Genomic DNA, 20,905 nt, shown 5'->3' on the forward strand with positions numbered 1-20,905 from the left:
TAACACAAATGCTGGTTACTGAATATCCTGTATGTCTGGAAATGAAATGCTAATGTATATACACATGCATACAAATGCAGGGCTTTATGAAAAGGGTCCTGAAGTTAGAATACTCAGAAGTCAGGAATATTAGGATACGAAGCATAGAATGATATTTTCTGGCAAAAATTTTACAATATAGTTATTTGGCCTTTGTTACATTATGCCTACATTGTCTACAGGATTCCTGTCGAATCTGAAGATCACAGACAGTGCAACACCAGGCAAAGAAGTTGACAAATGTTGCTCACAGGAGCAATGCAGCCCTTCACGCTACAATACAATTGTTTCAGTAGACAAGTCATAAATATCCACATTATCCTTTCTGTTTTTCAAAGGTGGGATGAGAAGCTAGTCTCTCTCCTGGTGCCTGGGCTGATGTCAAAGTCACCTAAATGAACTTCTATTGTCACCACGAGGCTTCTAGAGTGCACATGGAGCTGATTGTGGTAGCCCTTTGTATACTGTTTCGTTGACACTACAGACAAGGGTCATGAATCACTGGGGTAAGTTGACAGAAGTGACTGAACAACTTCTTTCGGCCACCCAAATGGATTGAACAAAAATTTATGTGGCTAAGGATGAGACACTGCTAATAAAATGTTTCATATGTTCGAAACAGTCCACCTGTGTGCATGGTTCTGAATAAAGGGTCTGAATCAGAGGCTCAGATGGTTCTGTGATTGTGCACACTGCGGATTCCTTGACTTGCGACAGAAAGGTTGGTTTTCGGGTTCCACTTAACAGGACAGAAGTCCACTACAGACAGGAAGTGGGAGCTGTGTGGTGGGGACTGGGTAGGTTTTTTGGTTAAAGGGTCTCAGAAAACTATATAATTTTTTTCTTTTTGCTTTAGGGCAGAAAACTGCAAAGGTCATAAGTGCCCATATCATAACATAAGAAAAAAAAAGTACTAAATAAAGACCTGAGGCAAAAAAGGCAAAAACCTAATCAAGCAACTTTAAATGAGAAGCCTCTAAGGACAAGGATGTCCCTAGGGAAAATGTCTCAAAACATTGTTGAGACAGTGGGGGTCCCATGGGGGGATCAAATTTGCTTCACTATGCCGTTGCGGTGAATAAAAAGTTAAGACGCGATCGACAGAACATGTGTCATCGGTTGAAACATTTGACAAAGTAGACGGCAAACACAGATGTAAATGTAAACAGTTAAAAAAACGTGTACCGGATCACAAAGTGGCACATTGTCAAGGGTTGAGAGCAGTAGGCACAGAGTGAGGCAGGGTCGCCATTTAATAAATGGTGGTGGCTAAAACAACAGTGTCCTATATGCAGCTGGTCTAGAATGAGCTCCTCACAACATGAGGGCCAAGAGGAAGTTGACCACGCTACTGGGAGATGTTTAATATCCCGGTGTTTGTTCCCCTGGAGAGAAGACCACTGTGCACTCCAAAGTGATACTACATGCCGACAGACGGCAACATGATCATCAGAGGAACAGAATGACTAGCAGACCGAGAAAGGAGAGCTGCAGCCTTTGCAGCAGCATCAGAAGCCTCATTCCCTGGTATGCCGACGTGACCAAGCACCCCAACATGTGCCGCCCCCCCCCCCTCCCCCCCACCACCACCACCACCACCACCACCACAGTAAGTGAGTGGAGACTTTCTTGGATCTGTTGTACTAATGTACAATGCACAAAGGCTCTGAATAGCACTGAGAGAATCTGAGCAGATACGACAAATGGAAGCCTGTGTTGCTGAATGTACCAAGTGGCCTGATAAAATACATAGAGCTCCCCAGTAAAAATTGAGCACTGGTCAAGAAGCTAATACTGAAAAGGTTTATCACCAAGTACAAAGACACACCCGACACCACGATCAGTCTTGGAACCATTGGTGTAGTTGGAGACATTGTCCTCAAGCAGCGAGCAGAGTGCGAGAAACTCTGCTACGATACACCAGACCTGGAGTACTGTCCTTAGGAAGTGAATGGAGACCAAAATGAACATGTACCTTGGCATGAAGCCAGGGCAGTGAGGAGCTCACACCCATGAGGCATGTGGCAGGAAGTGTAAACCAAAGCTATTGAAGCACCAAATGAAAGAGAACTCTGGGAGGCAACAGAGAGGATGGGCGCAGTCCATACTGGCAGTCAAGGGAATCATCAAAAAAGGGAGCACAGGATGAGTGACCGCACATAGAAGACAGATGGCTCGCATAACAACTGAGGAGAATATCTTGCCACCAGGACAAAGGTCAGTCAACAGCCCCAGCATAAAGACCCTTGAATAAAAGTCTCTGGCACTGGAAGCCTGACTCGTACATATTACGGAGGATGCCCATTCTCCAGCTCGTCTCATACATCTTCTCCAAATGAAAAAACATGGCCACAGTTTGGCACTTCTGCGGTGCCTACGGAATCCACTGTGGTTGTTAGTGAGGAGATTCCAAGACTCAAGACACCACACCAGCCAACCTTCCATATATTCCAACACCTTGCAGATGCTACTGGTGGGTAAGATTGCACAGAAGCTAAAAGAAAGACCAGGCTTAGGTATGGGAATGACAATGGCCTCATGCCAGTGACTGGAAAATATGCCACCTGTCCAAATGCAGTTATATGTATGGAGGAGAAAGCTTAGACCCTCAAGAGATAGGTGGTGCACCATTGGAATGTGAATGTCATCTGGTCCTGGAGCAGATGATCGGTATGAAGACAATGCACGTTTAAGCTCCCTCATAGCAAAAGCGGTATTGTAACATTCACAATTCTGGGAGGAGAAAGGTATCATCACTGCCTCCGCCACCCGTTTCAGAGGGAGAAAGGCAGGATGATAGTGGATGGAACTCGAAATGTCTGCAAAACATCGTCCCAAGGTGTTGGAGATATAAAGAGGGTCTACAATGACATTGTTTGGTATTGTCAGATGAGGAACCAGGGAATGAACTGTGGTTCCCGAAAGCCACCAGAGATTACCCCACAAAACAGAAGAGCTTTGAAAAGAAAGCCAACTAGCTTTTATGCTATCCCTAAAAACGCAGCAACACTGAGCACGTAGCTGTTTGAAATGGATACAGTTCGTCATCGTGGGACGGCGTTTAAAAATACAGAGAGCTCATCTCCACGTGTGAATTGTGACATGGCATACCTCAGTCTACCAGGGAACGGAGGCACATCGTGGCGAGAAAAAGGTGTGACATACGGACCATTCCGTGGCAGTAAGGATAGCTTTTGTAAGGTATTCTACCTGGTCTTCAATGCAGGAGAAATTGTGTTATCAAAAGCGGCCAGTGAGGAGTAGAGCTGTCAGTCAGTTTCAGAAAGCTGCCAGTTGGATGAACAGATGGGATAGGCGTTAGCAAACGAATGACAGAGGGGAAACAGTCACATGAGTGTTTGTTGGAGAGAATGGACCACTTGAGACGATGAGCAAGCTGAGCATTGGACACAGACATAAACATGTTTGTATGGGTGCATGACAGCAAGGTCTTTAGTGCGTGCGCGAAAACAGATTGAGACAAGTGTCAGTAAAATATACAAAACAAGAAGATAAAACAACATGTAAAACGCATGTAACAAAAGTAGGAAAACTATGTGTGTACCCACACAGAACCACGGAACGAAGTATTGCATCAATAGTAAAACATTAACGACACAGGAAGAAATTGGTATAAGGAGCTAAGACAATACAGCAGATGGACATGGCTGGCTGACCACAAGAATAAAAAAAAAAATTAAAAAAAATGGAGAAGCCAGCCACTCAATCTGCAACACACTAAAACCTCCATCCTAAAAGTTTAAGCCTGAGTCCAGACACATCACAAAACTTTAAAACCTTAGTCACACTCATCTCATTATCAGCGAAAATAGAGGGCAGATCCCCACCAATATTTGCTTCTGCCCTCGCATCAAAATATAAAATGCACTCCATTAAAATATGGTGGATGGAGATGTGCATGCCACAAGCATCACAAAATGGGGGACTCTCTCACCATAGTAAAAAGCTATGTGTGAGAGGGTAGTGCCCAATTCTGAGACTCGTGAGGGTCACTTCATCCTGCCTGAGCAACTGGCAGGAGGAACACCGTGACTGGGTTTTTGACTTCACCAACCACAGCTTGCTGACCGTCACCATCAGCCATTCCTCATCCCACAACTGCATGAATTTCTTGTGTAGCACAGAAATGACAGACTGCAAGAAAATAGGACAGTGTGCCACATCCCGTCCTCTCTAGGCCTCCTTAGCAGCCCGATCGGCCTGTTCATTTCCCCATATGCCTACATGACCTGGCATCTAGCAGAATGACACCTGCTTCCCCTGCCGTTGGAGCAAGTACAGTTGGTCATGTATCATTCAGACCAACTCCTCAGCTGGGTACAGGTTCTGTAACGATTGTAAGGCACTACAGGAATTGGAGCAAATGAGAAACTGTGCTGAATACAAAGCATCTGCTCCAGTGCCTTCAAGGTCAGGTGGAGCTCTGCTGAGAAAATGGTATACTCGTCAGGAAGGCAAATCCTGGTGACATGGTTAGGGCACACGACAGAGCAGCCAAGGGAATCCCCTTGCTTGGAGCCATTAGCATACACTATTGTGAAACCCTCACGCATATCTAAAATGTTAAAAAACAGAGATTGAAATGTAAAATCTTATGTAGATCTTTCTTAAAATTCATCAAGTCTAAAATAAGTCTGACCCTCCGGAGAAGCCAAGGTGGAAATCTGCTTCCACCATGATGTAAAACATGAAGACCGGCCACACCCATCTCTAGATGGCAATTGGAATGGGACTTGTTCTGAATGCCCGAGAGGCCAACTGAATCCCTTCATGGAGCACCATGCTCAACATCTTTAAATACGAGGGTCTCGCAGACCCATACACCGCGCACTCATAATTGAGCTGAGATCACACAAATGCCCTGTCAAACTAGAGCAGACAAGTCCTATCTGCTCCCCATGTACTGTGGCTAAGACATTTCAACATACTCAAAGCCTTAAGTGACCGTTTCTTCAGGTCCTCAACATGTGGTAACCATATAAGCTAAGCATCAAATATGAGGCTCAGAAACCTCACTGTGCCTTTGAAAGTAAGGACAGTGTCCCTCGTCCTCAACTCAAGAAAGTTTAAAATGGAACAAGAATGGTTAAAAAGAACACACACAGACTTCCCTGTGGAAAACTTAAAACCATTCTTCTGTGCCCATTCATCCGAACGTCCAACTGACATGTTGTTGCAAAGCCTATTGTAGGAAAGCCTATTGTATAGCTGTCTCGAGGAGGACAACGTTATCAAAAGTGGAGCGATACCTCCTGAACCCACACTGAAAGCGACTAAGGAGTTGCCTGGATTCTAAGATCGAGACTAGATGGTGGTTGACCATCCACTCCACGGTCTTCCCCATGCAACTAGTGAGGGCAACACTATGGTAACTACTTGGGCATGTACGCTCTTTCTTAGGTTTTAAAAGAGGAATTAAAATTCCCTCACACCACGAGTCGGGAAAGTGACTCTACTCCCAAAGGGCATTAAAAAGTGGACGGAGAAAATCTTTGTTTCGCCTTGTGAGGCGTCGCAGCATACTGTAATGGATCCTGTTGTGACCGAAGGACGTTGTCACAAGGGACAGACAATGCAGAATCCAGCTCCCAATGGAAAATGGACAGTTGTAATCTTCATCAGATTCAAACTACAGCTTTCAGCAACTGCTCTATGGCACTGAAAATGTGGATCCCGACTGGCTGTTGGAGTAACTGTGGCAAAATATGCTGCTATAGTCTGGGCAATGACTCGTGGATTGGTTTGGAGTGTGCCATTCCCCATTACAGCAGCCCAGAGGGACCTCCCTCCTCTCCCAGAAATTCTCCTGATGGTCTCCCACACAACAGAACGTTTGGTGGAACAATTAATGGTGTTCAGAAACTCTTGCCATGACCTCTTCTTGGTCTCTCGAATAATTCAGCAACCCTTTGCCCTTGCCACCTGAAAGGCTGCAAGATTCTCTGCAGCTGGCTGACACTTGAGCCTACGCAGAGCCGCACACCTGGTCCTGATAGCAGAATGGCATTCAGCACTCCATCAAGACACAGGTTGCCTCATCTGTTGTCCCATGGACTGTGGAATGGATACTGCAGCAGTGTGGTGGATCATTTTGGTAATATGATCCACCCATGCCTTGACATTCACACAATGTTGGAACTGGGCTCTGAGCACTATGGGACTTAACATCTATGGTCATCAGTCCCCTAGAACTTAGAACTACTTAAACCTAACTAACCTAAGGACAGCACACAACACCCAGTCATCACGAGGCAGAGAAAATCCCTGACTCCGCCGGGAATCAAATCCGGGAACCCGGGCGTGGGAAGTGAGAACGCTACCGCACGACCACGAGCTGCGGACGTTGGAACTGGGCCAACTGGCTATAAAGTGTCCAGTCGGCTCTACCAAGCATGCATCGCAGTGGTTCCCTTTTGGGCTACCCCTGGGTCAGGTAGATGCAGAGCCCCAAAGCACATTGTGTGCATGAGAATCACCACAGAGGATGAAGGGAGGGGGGCTGTGTAATAAGGTTGGTTAGGGGCATCTTCATCAAGTGCGTCATCTGGGGGTAAGTAAAGGGAACATATTGTCATCGTATGATGCACTGAAACAACAACCGCTTGTAAAGTCGTGTAAGAGAGAGAGGCAAGGAGTGGTAGTCGGTACCAATGAAAATACCTACACCTCCTCTAACTCTCTCTCCACTCAAGTCACAGGGGTGTGTGATTGATGGAAATGAGTCTCCTGGAGACACAGACACAGTGGTCTACCCTGAGATATGACACGGAGTTCCTCCAAATGCGTCCTGAATCCCCACATGTTCCACTGCAGGATGGGAGCCATTTCATTTATGTTGCTTTAATTTAACCCTATCTGTGCACCACAGTGGTGAAGCATTTGCAGAACAAAGGAAAGGGGATGGGCTGACTGGATCCAAGGCATCTAACTCCATGATGCCCTTCTCACCAGTCAGATGTGAAAGAATGATGTCTGATGGTGCTCGGGACAGCTTTTGACCCGAATGTCGTGAGCCTTTCCCTGCACCTTGTCCATTCAAGGATGAATGGGAAAGGGGATGTTGAGAGGCACTCTGCTTGTTGTGTGCCTTCTTCACACTCACTACCAAACTGTTGCTGTTCTCTTGTGTGGTGGCTGCTCCAATTGCTCCTTCCTTACTCGTTTTGCCTGGGCATGTACACATGTAAGTACAGATGCTGGTGGTGGGTGGTTGTACACTGGATGACATCTGCATCAAGGCGTTGACCTTAGGAAAAGGTTTCAGCACCACGGAAGCATAAGAAGTGGTAAAGACGTGAGATTTTGTCACCTTATATTCCTTTTTGGCTTCAGTCACGTGACTTTTAGTTCCTGAATTTTTCGTTCCTCTGCAAAAACAGGGCAGTCTCGGCTCCAGACTGGGTGGCCCCCAGAGCAGTTAAAACAGACTGCTGGAGATGGACAGTCAATCCCAGCTTCATGGGCTGCCTTTTCCACATTTCCCACAGGTCACTTCACCCCTGCAACTCAGCGTTGTGAGATCAAAATGCTGGCATTTGTAGCACCGCACGTTAGGTACATAAGGCCTAATCCTAAGTCGGAAGAAACCTGCCATGATGTGGTCAGACAACACTGGAGAATTAAAGATCACAATGAAGGTGGTGGTCTTCTCAATTTCTCAATTATTCCTACACATTCTTTGCTCTACATCCTCTATCCCCTGTAATGGCCATTCCTGTTTGAGTTCAGCTATTTTGATATCCATCATGTCACAGAATGAGGCCATACCCTTGCTAGAGTTAAGGGAGTTATGCAGTTCAACAGTTACATCATATTCACCCAATTTTTTGGTCTTTGTAAGTAGTTCCACCTGCTTTGCCCTGTTAGTCTTGACCAATAGGGAACTATTCTGCAGCCACTTAATGGACTTCAGATTTGCCGCAAGTCCTTCCAAGCCTTTATTGATACACAAGGTGGAGACTTTTTCAAACATCCCCTCCTTCCTCTAAATGACCAAAAACACCTTTTGATTTATGACTCCTTGAGCCCTGTTACTATAATTCAACTGATGCACGTTACCACAAGGGCTAGCCTCCCTCACTCATTTGGAGGCTTGGGTGTGAATAATCCCAGGCGGTACACCGTTCCCACTGGGAGGAGAAGACGATGATTTCAAAGCTTCCATCTCAGTCCCACAAGCAGCTAGGGAAACAAGGGTCCACTCAGACAGAGCCCCGCTTGCCTGAGTAAGCCTTATACAACTGAGGTGCAGTAGGTTCCCCAGCGGCTGCCCGCTAATGACTGTTCCACCTCAACAGCCATGCGTCTCATCAGCATGTAGTGCACCTTGAGATTGAGGGTTTTTTTTTTTTTTATAGAGGTTATTACCATCCTCGTGATCCAAATGGTCAAACAAAGATCCCCATTCCCTGTGACACACAACGTTCCACTGCCGCATCATACAGTGGTCATTGAAGCATGCCCAGAGCTTACGGCAGCAGGAGACTGGTGGCGCTTACCAGTCCCCAGCCCAGGAACCCCAAGGTCGCCAAGCCCGTACTCAGCAAACAAATGCTGAGCCCCTGAGGGCCAAGTCGAGCAATACAGATGGAAATATCCAAGTGGGAAAAGGTGTGTGTGGAATAAATTTCTGCCCTCGAGACAGCACAAGATGAGGGTGAGTAGATGTTGCAAAGAGGGATGGTAAAACCCGGAAGGGAAAGACATACAGCAACAGCTTGCAGCTGAGTGTGCAAGGAAATGGTGTGATTATAAACACTGTCTCAAAAGAGCAACATGACTCCCCCATGAGCCACAGTCCCCACCTCAGGTGGAAGGTCTAAAAGGACTGAAGTAAAATGTGGGAGGTGAAAGTGATTGTGATGCCGTAATTTTGTTTCTTGGAGGCAAATAACAACTGGACAGTATAATCGCAAGAGGAGCTGTAATTCAACCCTATTGGATTTGATGCCACGAATGTTCAATTGGAGAATAACCATATCGGATGATAGACAGAAGATGGGTCAAATAGGGAGGCAGTCACCACGGTGGCTGCCGAGTGCCCAAATTCAAATGTGCTCAACAACCAGATTCAGAGGCTGGAGGATCCTGGTTCATTAGTGTGACAGAGGTGTCGTTATTTGCCTTCAGTTGGCTTGTGGACTGGTTATTGGCAGTGCGTCCCTGTTAAACAATGGCCAGCCGGGTGAAGGCATCACGTGGTGACACCATTGAAGAACATCAAGGTGGAGAAGAGGAGGATCATTTGCCTTTGTTTTACTGCTTAGAGCCTTGGTGTTCATCAGGTGCAGATCCAGACATTGGCTGGCTAGATGTAAACAGAAAGTCATCGCAGGAGTACTCCTTTTTGGATTTCCGTGCTTCTGTTTGTGAGCATGCGATTTCGCTGGGGCAGGCAAAGGTTTGTTGGTATGGTGTGCACACATAGCAGGTGAAGATGAGGGTGTGATCTTGGAGCTGGATGATTTCACAACCATGTCACTAAACTGGAACTCCCAAGTCTGCGTAGCCATGTCTTTCGTAGGTCGGGATGCAGCAAGAATTCTATTATAATTGCCAGAGAATGGGGTACAAGGTTTGCAGCTAGCCAACATTTTCCGAGCAATGAGAGTAGGAACCTTTTCCTTCAGCTGGATCTCCCAAATGGCTCTCTCCGAGGTAGATTGGACAGTCACAAGAAGAAGCAGCATGATCACACTTGCAGTTGATAAGTGTGAGGGGAAGAGGTGGACACTCACCCTCAGGAGCATCCCTGCCACAGGTTATGCATTTGGTCTAATGCGTTTCGCCTACATTTTCCCAAAATTCACATGTGTAATTTCCAGGGCTGGGAATTATGCATTACCCAGTCACCTTTTACGTGCCAAAGGCATGGGCTGGCCTTCATGACAGGATGAATCCATACACAGTTTCACTAAGAACTCTGGTCTCCCAAAGAAGGCATATGACTCAGTCTCCAAGGCAGGGAAAACGAATAGGAGGATAGACATGCAGCACAGAAAGGAAAGTAGTGCTGCAAAGGATAGGGCCCATGTGAAACGTAACTGGCTCTTTATTCTAATCAAATTGCTTGCCTACGGAGTGTCATCTCAGTTTTGCAACTGCATTCGTGATTTCCTATCAGGAAGATCACAGTTCGTAGTAACTGATGGAAAGTCATCGAGTAAAACTAAGGTAATATCTGGAGATCCCCAAAGTAGTGTTTATGCTCTCTGCTGTTCCTGATCTGTATAAACAATTTAGACGACAATCTGAGCAGCCTTATTATATTGCCTGCAGATGATGCTGTCATTTACTGTTTTGTAATGTCATCAGATGATCAAAACCAATTGGAATATGATTTAGCCAAGATGTATATATGGTTCAAAAAGTGGCAATAGTCTCTAAGTAATGTGAAGTGTGGTGTCACCCACTTAAGTACTAAAAGGAATACACCAAATTTCGGTTACATGTTGAAGCACACCAATGGTAAAGGCTGGAGCAATATGTAAAATAAGGAAAAGGCAACTATTCACTGAGGATCAAGGTGTGCAACACAGTCACACAAAAGAAAACAGCATTTACACTAGCTCTTTTTCCAGCAATAGTACATACATTCACACACACAACCAGATACTCAAATGCGCACTCCCATGGCCATGGCAAGACTAATTGATGATTTTTTTAAATGCATTTTCAGCATCAGCTTTTTATTTGACCCATTAGTCATCTACTTGATTTTGTCATTAACCATCGTCCAGGATGTAGGGTACAAGATGATGATGATTAGTGTTTTAGGGCGCACAACAGCGATGTTATCAGCACCCGTTCCCAAAAGTTCAATTCAGAGCCGAATCGTGAGAGAAGTGGTATTGTTCAAACTGCAAGATTGGACACAGCACATCAAAACAGGGAGATAAAACTAAAAATAAAATAGCAGTACAAACAGGGAAAAATAAGTAACGGTGGCTGAGTGACCACTTACAAATAATGGGTGACCAAACCACTGGACAGCACATTAAGACTTCAATCCCAATATTTTCGGAAGGCGGCCAGACATCACACAAAAACGTAAAACTCTAGTGACACTCGCCTCATTATTAGTTAAAAGAGAGGGTAGGTCTGGTGGGAAACTGAAATCTTCCCTCAAACCTGCATATAAAACACACTCAGTTAAAATATGCCGTATCGACAACTGTGTCCCACATGTCTGACACGTTGGTGGCTCCTCACGACATAACAGAAAACCATGTGTCAAAGGACAATGTCCTATTCTAAGCCGTGTAAGGGCTCCTTCCTCAGCGCGTCGTTGTCGGAAGGAGGTGAGCCACGGTCGGACAGAATCCTTCACCGCTCGCAACTTATTATCCCTCACGTCCAGCCACTGAGCCTCCCACCAACGCATGACCTTCCGAGTCACGAAAGACATAATGGCCTGCAGGGGGACGGAACAGCGAGCAGGAGGTGGGATGGAGCAAGCCTCCTTGGCAGCCGCATGTAGGGTACAACAGATTAGTTAAAAGCATCCCATATACCTTTGAAGCTGAACAATATCGAAATTATCCAGTGCAACTGTACAAACAATTTGTCTTATAATACTGATATTCATATCTCATGTCAAACAGGCAGACATCACAGGAGACGCATGACCTTATTTCTCCTGTGATGTCTGCCTGTTTCACATAAGATATGACTGTAAGTATTCTAAGACAAACTGTTTGTACAACTGCATTGGATAATTTCAATATTGGTCAGCTTCAAAGGAATACGGGATGCTTTTAACTAATCTGTTGTACCCAACATCCCGGATGACGTTAATACCTGAAACTGCTGACGACTAGTGGGACAAATAAAGCCCCTCCCGCCGGAGGTTCAAGTCCTCCCTTGGGCATGGGTGTGTGTGTGTGTGTGTGTGTGTGTGTGTGTGTGTGTGTGTGTGTTGTTCTTAGCATAATTTAGTTAGTGTGGAATTCTAGGGACCGATGACATCAGCAGTTTGGTCCCTTAGAAATTCACACACATTTGATCATTTTGGACAAATAAACAGCTGAGCATTAAAATGCATTTTATAACATACTTTTCAACTGTTAACCTCAGGCTGTATACATGGAAGAACCCTGGAGATATTAAAAGGAATTAGATAGATTATATAATGGTAAGATTGAGATTTAGGAACCAGGTTTTAAAGTGTAAGACATTTACAGGGGCAGATGAGGACTCTGACCACAATCTATTGGTTATGAACTGTAGATTAAAACTGAAGAAACTGCAAAAAGGTGGGAATTTAAGGCGATGGGACCTGTATAAACTGACTAAACCAGAGGTTGTACAGAGTTTCAGGGAGAGCATAAGGGAACAATTGTCACGAATGGGGGAAAGAAATACAATAGAAGTAGAATGGGTAGCTTTGAGGGATGAAGTAGTGAAGACAGCAGAGGATCAAATAGGTAAAAGGACGAGGGCTAGTAGAAACCCTTGGGTAACAGAAGAAATATTGAATTTAATTGATGAAAGGAGAAAATATAAAAATGCAGTAAATGAAGCAGGCAAAAAGGAATACAAACGTCTCAAAAATGATATCGACAGGAAGTGCAAAATGGCTAAGCAGGGATGGCTAGAGGACAAATGTAAGGATGTAGAGGCTTATCTCACTAGGGGTAAGATAGATACTGCCTACAGGAAAATTAAAGAGACCTTTGGAGAAAAGAGAACGACTTGTATGAATATCAAGAGCTCAGATGGAAACCCAGTTCTAAGCAAAGAAGGGAAAGCAGAAAGGTGGAAGGAGTATATAGAGGGTCTATACAAGGGCGATGTACTTGAGGACAATATTATGGAAATGGAAGAGGATGTAGATGAAGATGAAATGGGAGATACGATACTGCGTGAAGAGTTTGACAGAGCACTGAAAGACCTGAGTCGAAACAAGGCCCCGGGAGTAGACAACATTCCATTGGAACTACTGACGGCCTTGGGAGAGCCAGTCCTGACAAAACTCTACCATCTGGTGAGCAAGATGTATGAAACAGGCGAAATACCGCCAAACTTCAAGAAGAATATAATAATTCCAATCCCAAAGAAAGCAGGTGTTGACAGATGTGAAAATTACCGAACTATCAGTTTAATAAGTCACAGCTGCAAAATACTAACGCGAATTCTTTACAGACGAATGGAAAAACTGGTAGACGCCAACCTCGGGGAAGATCAGTTTGGATTCCGTAGAAATATTGGAACACGTGAGGCAATACTGACGCTACGACTTATCTTAGAAGAAAGATTAAGGAAAGGCAAACCTATGTTTCTAGCATTTGTAGACTTAGAGAAAGCTTTTGACAATGTTGACTGGAATACCCTCTTTCAAATTCTGAAGGTGGCGGGGGTAAAATACTTGGAGCGAAAGGCTATTTACAATTTGTACAGAAACCAGATGGCAGTTATAAGAGTTGAGGGGTATGAAAGGGAAGCAGTGGTTGGGAAGGGAGTGAGACAGGGTTGTAGCCTCTCCCTGATGTTATTCAATCTGTATATTGAGCAAGCAATAAAGGAAACAAAAGAAAAGTTCAGAGTAGGTATTAAAATCCATGGAGAAGAAATAAAAACTTTGAGGTTCGCCGATGACATTGTAATTCTGTCAGAGACATCAAAGGACTTGGAAGAGCAGTTGAACGGAATGGACAGCATCTTGAAAGGAGGGTATAAGATGAACATCAACAAAAGCAAAACGAGGATAATGGAATTTAGTCGAATTAACTCAGGTGATGCTGAGGGAATTAGATTAGGAAATGAGACACTTAAAGTAGTAAAGGAGTTTTGCTATTTGGGGAGCAAAATAACTGATGATGCTCAAAGTAGAGAGGATATAAAATGTAGACTGGCAATGGCAAGGAAAGCGTTTCTGAAGAAGAAAAATTTGTTAACATCGAGTATAGATTTAAGTGTCAGGAAGTTGTTTCTGAAAGTATTTGTATGGAGTGTAGCCATGTATGGAAGTGAAACGTGGACGATAAATAGTTTAGACAAGAAAAGAATAGAAGCTTTCGAAATGTGGTGCTACAGAAGAATGCTGAAGATTAGATGGGTAGATCACATAACTAATGAGGAGGTATTGAATAGAATTGGGGAGAAGAGGAGTTTGTGGCACAACTTGACAAGAAGAAGGGACCGATTGGTAGGACATGTTCTGAGGCATCAAGGAATCACCAATTTAGTATTGGAGGGCAGCGTGGAGGATAAAAATCGTAGAGGGAGACCAAGAGATGAATACACTAAGTAGATTCAGAAGGATGTAGGCTGCAGTAGGTACTGGGTGATGAAGAACCTTGCACAGGATAGAGTAGCATGGAGAGCTGCATCAAACCAGTCTCAGGACTGAAGACCACAACAACAACAACCTCACCTTGTGGAAACATTACTAATTTTGATACTTCATTACTGAAAGCAATCACCTGACTTGATGGATGTGAGGGATGGGGTAGGGAAGGACACAAGAAGGGGATAGCAGGAAAGAGGCAAGTCTATGTACAGATGATTTTGCAGCCACCCAACGAGACGAAAAAAATACAACAAAAAGAGATAGGGGTGAAAAAAAGAGAGACAGGTGAAGATAGAGAGGTAGGGGAAAGATAAGGAAGAGGGTTTGAAAAAGAGGAGGAGAGACAGAGAGAGAGAGAGAGAGAGAGAGAGAGAGAGAGAGAGAGAGAGAGAGAGAGAATGGGGAGGGAGGGGGGATGCCCACATGGAGGGGGGGGAGTAGTGGGAGACAGCAATACAGAATCTCGACAGAGAAGGGTGTGGTACAGGCAGAGGAGAGAAGCGAGAAGGCAAGGTGAGACAACGGGAACAAGTTAGAGGTGGTTTAGGCTAGGGGGATTGCGAGTGCGCAGGATGTGCTGGAGAGACAATTCCCATCTGCATAGTGTAGCTGTGAATTCAGCTAATTACTTAGGGATTACAATTATGGTTGACTTAAACTGAAACAATCACATATATAATGTTGTAGGGGAAGAGAACCAAATACTGCAATTTATTGGAAGACCACTTAGAAAATGCAACAGGTCTACTAAAGAGGCTGACAACACTATGTTTGTACGTTCTCTTCTGGGGTATTGCTGTGGGTGTGGTATTTTCATCAAACAGAATTGATGTAGGAAATCAATAAAGCTCAAAGAAAGGCAGCTCATTTCATGTTATCACAAAATTGGGAGAGTATGTCACGGATATGACATGCGAATTGGGGTGGCAATCATTGAAACAGAAGGTTTTCTCTTACTGCAACAGGATCTTCCCATGAGATCAAAATCACCAACTTTCTATTTAGAGTATGAAAATTTTTTTGGTGCCCACCTACATAGGGAGAAATGAACAGCATAATAAAATAGATATGCCAGAGCTTGTACGGAAAGTGTTTTACCCCACACACTGTACAAGAATGGAACTGTAGAGAAATAGCTTGAAGGTGGTTTGATGAATTTTCTGCCACCAGGCACTTAATTGTTGATTGCAGAGAAATCGTGTAGTTGTAGACTACATTTTAAATAAGTGTATCAAATTCCTAAACAAAAATGTAGTCTTGAAATTACACGTATGTGCTTGTTCTCCTCTGTAATTAGTATTGGCGGGTCGACAGAAGCGTCGGCTTTGACCCGTGACGTAAGGGCGTTGTCGTGTGTGATGTCATGACGGCGCGGAGTTTGGTTTGAGTGTGGCTGTCTCCAGTTCTGTTTTATCTTATTTTATTTACTTTTCTGATCTGTTCGTTCTATCTCGTGAGATTTTTTTTTATTTAAAAACACTTATTACTTATTTTAATTATCTGTTTCCTCCAATTTCTGTTTTAGTTTATTATATTTATCTTTCTGATCTGTTCGTTCTATCCCGTGAGATTTTTTTTTTTTTAAAAAAGACAAAAAAACACTAATCAGCTACTGAAGCATCTTTATCTTCTATGGGTTGCAGGGATTACGACCCCTGGGGAGCTGGGTGGGTATTCATGCATGGCTGTCTTCACTTACACGTTGTAGCTACGCAAGGCGTCTAAATTTGTTTATATTTAGTTTGCCCCCCGACCCAAAACACCCCATTTCCCGCGCTTGTCCCGTTAGTGTCATTAGGCTTCTTGTGGAAAGTGTGTGTGTGTGTGTGTGTGTGTGTGTGTTTGTTTTTCGATGTATTTTCGTCCTCACAATGTGTACGTAACGACTTTACATGCGCCATATTGGAATCGTGGTTTATGGTCGTTTCCGACATATTTGTGACGTCATGGGTCAAAGCAGACGGGCGGGATCGGACGCTTCCGTATTGGCTTGTGGCCACTGTCATACAGCCATCCATCACATTTAAAAAAGTATCTTTCTTAATGGTTACTTTATTATACACTTTGAGAATTGCTATTTTAAAAATATTTGGAGTATGAATAAATGACTGATGCATTCACCGCTATAAAACTACAAGTGATTATACCACACTACTACTACTACTACTACTACTACTACTACTACTACTACTACTACTAATAATAATAATAATAATAATAATAATAATATTAATAATAAAAGAAAACATACCATACAAAAACTCACTCATTATGTACACAGGGTGTTGACATAGGTCACAAATAATTAAGTGGCTAAACATCACAATTAAAACTAGTGGACTCTTGTGTTGACAACAACACTGCAGCCGATGTTGGAAGAGGAATCTCTGTGTTAACCAATGTGCTGGCAAAGGATTTTTGTTGTCAATTGTATCTGGTACACAAGTGTAGTAGATGGTTCATGTCTCCCCCTCCATTGCATAAATCACTTACCATAGATTCCTTCACTCCTATGCAGAACAGATGGTTTGGGTATTTTCCACAATTTAAGCGTGTGTTTGTTGTTATGAATAACATGCTCCTATTCCGATCAGTACCCCAAAGGGATAATGCTATTTTAGGCTGCAGCTGGCTATATAGTACCCCTTTTGAGATCTCGGTTGAGTTCCATTGTGTTTGCCAGTCGGTTCTCACTTTTTCATTGATTACGTTCACTATTGCTTGATAAGGAACTCTTATTTACAATTTCATGCAAGTTCATTGTTCACTTTGCTACATTGTCTATTATTTCATTATAAAAAATGCCCCCGTGCCCTGTAATCCACAAGAAATTTGTCAATGTTCTTGCTTGCTTATTTGTAACGACTTCTTTAATAATGTCAGCAATTAATAGGCAACACAATTTTGTTCCATTTTGGTTTTCTAAGGCTCTTTAGTACACCTAGGGAATCTGTTAGCATCACCCAACCGTATTCCTCCATTTTAGTAAACAACTAGACTGTAGGTGAGAGGTATTACAATATTTCCTGCCCATGGCTCTTTTATTTTTGTACATGATCTGCATGTCAAATGTGACTGACTGTGTGTCTGCAAAGTTGATTTTTACAGTCATTTGCACGATTGTGAAAGAGATTAATACATTAAGTAGTAAGTATCACAACACAATTTGATCTAACAATACTCATTTCAAGTATTTTGCCAAAGGTATTAACAGTAAAATTGCTCAACATTTTAATACAAAATTTGCCCATGACAATGACAAAAACCTCTCTTTTCAACAGGAATGCCATTAAAAGAGTATCGGGCCAACTGAGCCGGAACATAGGCTGGAACCAGCTGAGGCTTAATCAAAAGCAATATCCTATTATTTTTGTCTGACTTGACAGAGAGGATGGCAAAAAAAAACTAAAGACGGGACATGATGCAATTAAGCCTTGAATTTTTAATGTCTTAAGAAATACTTAGTTCTGCTGAAAATGTATGGTGCACACTACCCTCATTTGATACTGTATGACACCATAAGCCCCAGCAATGTTATTGTAGTTTATCTCATTGGGAGAGCACAGTAATGTGATCATGTCTAATTCTGTATGTTTCTTTGTTTCTCTTATTAAGAGGTGTTCAGCTCATTGCCAGTAAGTTCATTAGACACAGAAGACACACTAGTACTGTTGCAGTATTGTGGAGGAAGAAAGTACGCACAATCTGCTTTCAGTTAAAGGGATTCATAGAAATAACTCAAACCCAAGACAAGATGGCCATGCGGGGACTTGAACCCACTTGTCTCAAATATGAGTCCAGTATCTTGAGTACCCAGCCACCACACTTGGTTCTTCACTTCTGATAGAATTAAACACTGTTTACAGTTTACAAACACTGGACTGTGCAAAGATAACCAGTCAGCACAAGCCAGTAGCATTGCACAACATATCGATACCTAAAGAAGTGAAAAAAAGAACACACACACTCAACCTCTAGGAAAACCAAGCCTCGCTCAGTAATCAAAGAGTTCTGTGCACTCAACATCTCACACTATCTGCGCATAACAAATCTGCAGTGTTTACATATACAGAGACCTAACAGCATTTGATTAGCATAAATAGTGATTTGAACATTATACAGTACAATTAAGCAATCCTATAATATGCTGGATGTCACGTAAGTGTGCTCCTAGATGCACATGAGATCTCCAAATGGATATTATAACCATTTCACTGAACCTTGCAGTTGAGCACTAATCAAGCATTACCCAACCTGTCCAAGAGAGATTTCTTGCAAAGTTATGTCTTGCCTTCTCTGCAAGGCAGTTATGATGAAATAACAGCTAGCATAACACTGGGACAGAGCATCAAATTTCTATTACCGCACATGCTGAACTGAGAAATGTGATTTAATCTGGAACCATTAAATGTTTCCTGCATAAACACAAGATGTACGAAGGATGAGATGCAACTGACAGATCCTGTCTGTTATAGGTAAATACAAGATATACCGTCCTATTTAAAGTAGTCACCGTCTACATAATTCTCACCTGCACACGAATATAACCTGGATGTATCACTATGTCTCAATCCTCCATATTGCACTCTCAAATAAAAATCTAGGCACAGGCAAAACTGTTAGGTTAAAGGTTTGGCTAAGCCAAACCAGCCATAGTTTTGTATCAATCAAGGATTAACACACATTGGCACTAACAGATTGATTGTGATACTGCATCACCAAATTGAAATTTACTTAGTGTAGCCCAAGGTCTAAGTTAGGCTGGAGGGTAAAAATAATGGTCAGAGTTTGTGAAGCCAATGAATATGAAAATGGAAGGAAAACTGTGGCAAAAGAATGATTTGTAACAGAGCTTGGGGCCTACATTCATAACTAGCAACATTTGCTCCATTTTGATACAAGTCATTACCAGTATGACATATTAACCCTGACAAGTAACCAGTAATTTCTACTTCCACTATGAAAATCACCACAGCCAACATCTGCAATTCGTATTTAGCAGTTTTCCTTATAAATAACTATGAGTGCACGGTAAACTCATAAATGCTCTCTTTTATAGTAGAAAAATCTCTGATAAGTATTTTGCTTCTTATGTCTGTATTATCACACATGAACTACAAAAGATGCAAATGGAGCCGCCATGCCAACCCTAATAAAACTAACAGCAATCATATTGTGTGTTTGTTTCTTCCTATGCTTCAGCCAGCGAAGGTTGCATCAGCCTCAATAACAGACAATTTGCATTAGTGTAATGACATGTGAAAGGAAAATAATATTTAGAAACACTATTTATTTAGTGAGAACACGAAATGGAAATGTAATAATTTGGTAAATACAACACGCAGTGCGAAGTTAAAGGAAGCTTGTGTTTACTTTGATTACACGGTGCAGTTGTAAACACACATTCAGTGAGGTAAATATACAAGCATGATACACATATGGTTAATTCAAATCCCTGTGGCATAACATACCGGTACATAACTATACAACCACAGTTTATAAAATGCTGCACAATGAAAAATAAATGCTGTATCAAATGATATATCTGGAAACGCATTTTTCTGTGACTACTTAAAAATGATTTACACGCATTACAAAGTAAACAATATCAGAAGTACCTAATGTCACATGGTTCTACGTTTACGGGACTACCAGTGACGTGACGTGTAAGAAACGAAAACTGAGAGGACTAAACACAACAACTGAATTGTTTTGATTTACATCCACGTAGAAAAACATATCACATTCTTTTAAGAAAACACGTAAGATACAGCAGCGCAACAGCGATTACGTGGCATGGACGCTGTCAACCGGCATCACACATTTCCACAGTATTTACACGAAACTGAAACAGATGAACTATACGAACCTGAGCAGAAATAAATGCAAAGCCTGGGGCCAGCTTTGGATCAATGGCAAACTTAAAACTGTTACAAGTAACTTTCCCGATGTTTTCAAACGTAATTGTATGTCCAATCTTAACTAATTGAGAAGTTAAGTCAATAGCTCTCTCCGCATTCCTTATTTGTAAATTCTCACAAACCGATGCAGATATTACAGAACTAACAGCACTGCACACTAAAAACACACAAATATGAACCCTCATTTTTTTAGTCTTATCAGACTACCGTACACTACCACGCGTGTACAACCTACTTACAATACACAAAGACTTTCATGTCCCTATATCACAAAGTTATAACAATCACCTCCTTGTATCAGTAAACTCATGGAGGTTATTACTGTACCTATACTACGTTTACATGCGACCAGTGCATTTTCCGAAAGACGAAAACCGAATTTCGGATACCGTTTTTCGCTGTCGTGTTTACATGTTAAGATCTGAACCTGATTTGCTAGTTCAGTTACATATGGCGTTTGGGAAACAACCGTTACAGTTTATGATTTAGAGCAAAAGTCCTTAAATTTGTGTGTAAAATAATAGGATACCAACTATCTAAAATAATAAACCAATCCTTTGAACAAGGAAGCTTCCCAGAGGTGCTGAAGTATGCAGAAGTAAAACCGTTGCTCAAAAAAGGGTCAAGAGAGGAT

General features: G+C 42.7%; 1 protein-coding gene across 1 annotated transcript in view; it reads right to left on the reverse strand.

The window, feature by feature from the left end:
• LOC124556484 (dolichyl-diphosphooligosaccharide--protein glycosyltransferase subunit 1) overlaps window positions 1-20,526 on the reverse strand; it is a 98,266-nt gene extending 77,740 nt beyond the window's left edge. The window contains exon 1 of the mRNA XM_047130439.1: window positions 20,220-20,526. Coding sequence (XP_046986395.1) covers window positions 20,220-20,456 — 237 coding nt within the window. The 5' untranslated portion in view covers window positions 20,457-20,526. The remainder of the gene's footprint in view (window positions 1-20,219) is intronic.
• Window positions 20,527-20,905: the final 379 nt, after the last annotated feature.

The sequence above is a fragment of the Schistocerca americana genome, chromosome X (genome assembly GCF_021461395.2).
Source record: "Schistocerca americana isolate TAMUIC-IGC-003095 chromosome X, iqSchAmer2.1, whole genome shotgun sequence".
NCBI classification, from domain to species: domain Eukaryota; kingdom Metazoa; phylum Arthropoda; class Insecta; order Orthoptera; family Acrididae; genus Schistocerca; species Schistocerca americana.